General features: G+C 47.9%; 1 protein-coding gene across 1 annotated transcript; it reads left to right on the forward strand.

The window, feature by feature from the left end:
- The first annotated feature begins 597 nt into the window (after positions 1–597).
- LOC123075591 (protein LIFEGUARD 2-like) lies at positions 598–2,290 on the forward strand. The gene is made up of 4 exons (XM_044498158.1): positions 598–885; positions 1,274–1,426; positions 1,842–1,960; positions 2,084–2,290. Exons 1-4 carry the CDS (start codon positions 612–614, stop codon positions 2,288–2,290), a joined length of 753 nt encoding a protein of 250 aa, XP_044354093.1. The 5' UTR covers positions 598–611.
- The last annotated feature ends 491 nt before the right edge of the window (positions 2,291–2,781 follow it).

Genomic DNA, 2,781 nt, shown 5'->3' on the forward strand with positions numbered 1-2,781 from the left:
GTCCCTCTCAATCTCCACCAACAAAAATTCAAAACCGCTCGAGAAATCACCACAGTCACACAAGCTAGAGATAGCCTTTGTCTTTCAACCAACATACGTAACCGCGTAAACCCCACTTTTCCAAGAAGGAGCCGCGAAGCAATCCCACCGTCCTCCATCTTCTCCTTTGACTGTATAAGATTGCTCACAGTGGGGAGTAACATAGAGTAGTAACTTGCCGATGTTACTAGTCTATGTTACTACCTCCATAGTGGATAGTAACATATGAGTGGTATCATGAAAGAGTTCATTTATTAGGCTATAGACTCATTATGCCTTGGAATGTGTGATGTTACAGTAACTAGCTAAGTTACCATAAACCCCTCTCTCCTCATTAATTAGCTGCCACATAAGCAATCTTGTATTGAAATGTGTGATGTTATTAGTTAAGTTACTCCCATTGTGACGAGTCTAAGTCGAGGAGTGGAGCCTTCTCGGCGCATCATCCTTGTCGCCGTCCGCCCGTCACCATACGCTTTGCTCCTCCCCTCCTCTCGCCTTCCGCTCCGCCACACCCGCGAAAACCCTACCCTCCGAAGGCTGCTTCCCTGGTCATCGCATCGCCGGGCGAGATGTCCGGGCACCAGAAGGGCGGCGACATCGAGGCGGGGACCTCCGGTGGCACTGCCACGGCACCGGCGCAGGTGCTGTACCCCGGGATGGCGGAGAGCCCCGAGCTGCGCTGGGCGCTCATCCGGAAGATCTACGTCATCCTCTCCCTGCAGCTTCTCCTCACCGCCGTCGTCGCGGCCGTCGTCGTCAAGGTCCGCGCCATCCCCCACTTCTTCGTCTCTTCCTACGCCGGCCTTGGGGTCTACATCTTCATCCTCATCTTCCCCTTCATCGGTGAGAATTCAAGCTACCACCATCTTTTCTGTTACGAATTTGTCTACGTTGGGTATCAATCCGATCCGATTGTACGGAGGGTTTCCGCGGGCGTCTGGAATATATTCCCTTCTTGTTACTATTGCATTTAGAAGAAGGGAAAGTTGTGGCTGTTAATTTTTGAGGCCTTGGTGAGAGGACAGGACGAACTAGCTTTCCCTTTGCGTGCTCTGCTCTGAATTACCTTTGGATGCCGTCGCTTCCCCACAAAAGCTATGGATGTGTTGTAAACTCTTGATTCTCTTGCAGTGAATAATTTTGCTTTACTAGATTAGAATGGGACGTGGTTGCTTTGTGAATTGCAGTGCTGTGCCCGTTGCTAAAATGCTTGATAATTTTGTTTATGCAGTGCTTTGCCCGTTGTACTGCTACCGTCAGAAGCACCCAGTCAACCTGCTGCTGCTCGGCGTCTTCACAGTGGCCATCAGCTTCGCTGTGGGCATGACATGTGCCTTTACTAGCGGTATTTGTCTTCCCACCATGAACTCTGTTCCTGCCCGCAGATCCTAGCTTGTTCTTCAGTCTTCTAATGTCCCTCTCGTTGTGTCAATTCATTGCATGTGCATGACTAGTAAGCTTGTTAGTCACTATGTACGGCAATTGGATAGTTGCTGCCAATTTGCCATGGTCATGCAAATGTTAGGCAATCCATATGAGTCTAGTTGATGCATTTCCCCGGTTTGTGCTGAGGGCCAAGTTGTACCTGTTGGTCACCTTTTATGATATGCTTGTCTGAGTTAAGCATTTGTGATATGCTTGTGATTTTAGCATGCACGTGTGCTTTTTTGTTTGGTCAGATTTACATGATATGAGATGGTAAGAAAGCAATTAGTTCATTTAGTAAGCTTGCTCTGATATGATATACACTACCCTATGATATATATGTGTTTTGTTCTTGTCGTGGTGATGGTTTTCCTTTGTCTTCAGTCTCACTGCTTACACCTTCTGGGCTGCAAAGAGGGGCAAGGACTTCAGATTCCTTGGTCCTTTCCTATTTGCTTCTCTCATCATGTTGCTCGTCTTTGGGTTCATTCAGGTCAGATCGATGCCTATGCAGCTTGCATTAATTCCCTTCTCTAGTTAATTAGGTGTGTTGTCCATTTATCAGTCTTCTCTGTTCTACAATGTGATACTGATCATGGCTTCTCTAAATATGCAGATCCTTTTCCCGCTGGGCAAGCTCTCTCACATGATCTGTGGCGCGCTGGCGGCACTCATCTTCAGTGGCTACATTGTCTATGACACGGACGACATCATCAAGCGTTACACGTATGACGAGTATGTCTGGGCCGCCGTCTCGCTCTACCTTGACATCATCAATCTGTTCACGGCCCTGCTGACCCTGTTTAGCGCGGGTGACAGCTGAAGCGCATCGCCCTGCCCCTGTTCACGAGAACTTGACTTGAAGAATTGTATAGGCTTGACTCGCTGCGACGGTGAAGATGTTGCTTATTAGTTTAGTTGAGTTGATCCCTAGCTAAGAGAGGAAACATAACAAATTAAACTAAACTGTGCATCGGTTCTATGGATGCTGGATTTAGCAGGTCATATTGGTGGTGCTGCTGCGTGAATGAGTTGATCGTTTCAACTATAACTGTTTCTGGTATCATTTGTTTGTGTGGCCACGTGACTTCTGAAGGAGGACAATATTGCTTCCCAACGCCTATGAATTGGTCTCTTGGCCCGCCGTACGTGTGCAACCGGTAACAGGAATGCGTATTTCCCTTTGTGTAACACGTTTGAATCGGGGCTATTCAATGGGCAATGACTAGGCAGTGTACGTACCTTCAAAGAGGATGGTGCTTGATGTCAGCACTGATTAATGAGGGACTAGCGCGTGCCCGATTCATCACTTCT

This window comes from Triticum aestivum, chromosome 3D (genome assembly GCF_018294505.1).
Source record: "Triticum aestivum cultivar Chinese Spring chromosome 3D, IWGSC CS RefSeq v2.1, whole genome shotgun sequence".
Lineage (NCBI taxonomy): Eukaryota > Viridiplantae > Streptophyta > Magnoliopsida > Poales > Poaceae > Triticum > Triticum aestivum.

What these genes read in the sequence shown, in the direction of transcription:
- LOC123075591 (XM_044498158.1), top strand. Translation starts at nt 612, where the DNA reads ATGTCCGGGCACCAGAAGGGCGGCGACATCGAGGCGGGGACCTCCGGT. An exon ending in GAACTCTGTTCCTGCCCGCA is followed by an intron (nt 1,427 to 1,841) that starts GATCCTAGCTTG and finishes GATGGTTTTCCT; the next exon opens with TTGTCTTCAGTCTCACTGCT. An exon ending in TCGTCTTTGGGTTCATTCAG is followed by an intron (nt 1,961 to 2,083) that starts GTCAGATCGATG and finishes CTAAATATGCAG; the next exon opens with ATCCTTTTCCCGCTGGGCAA.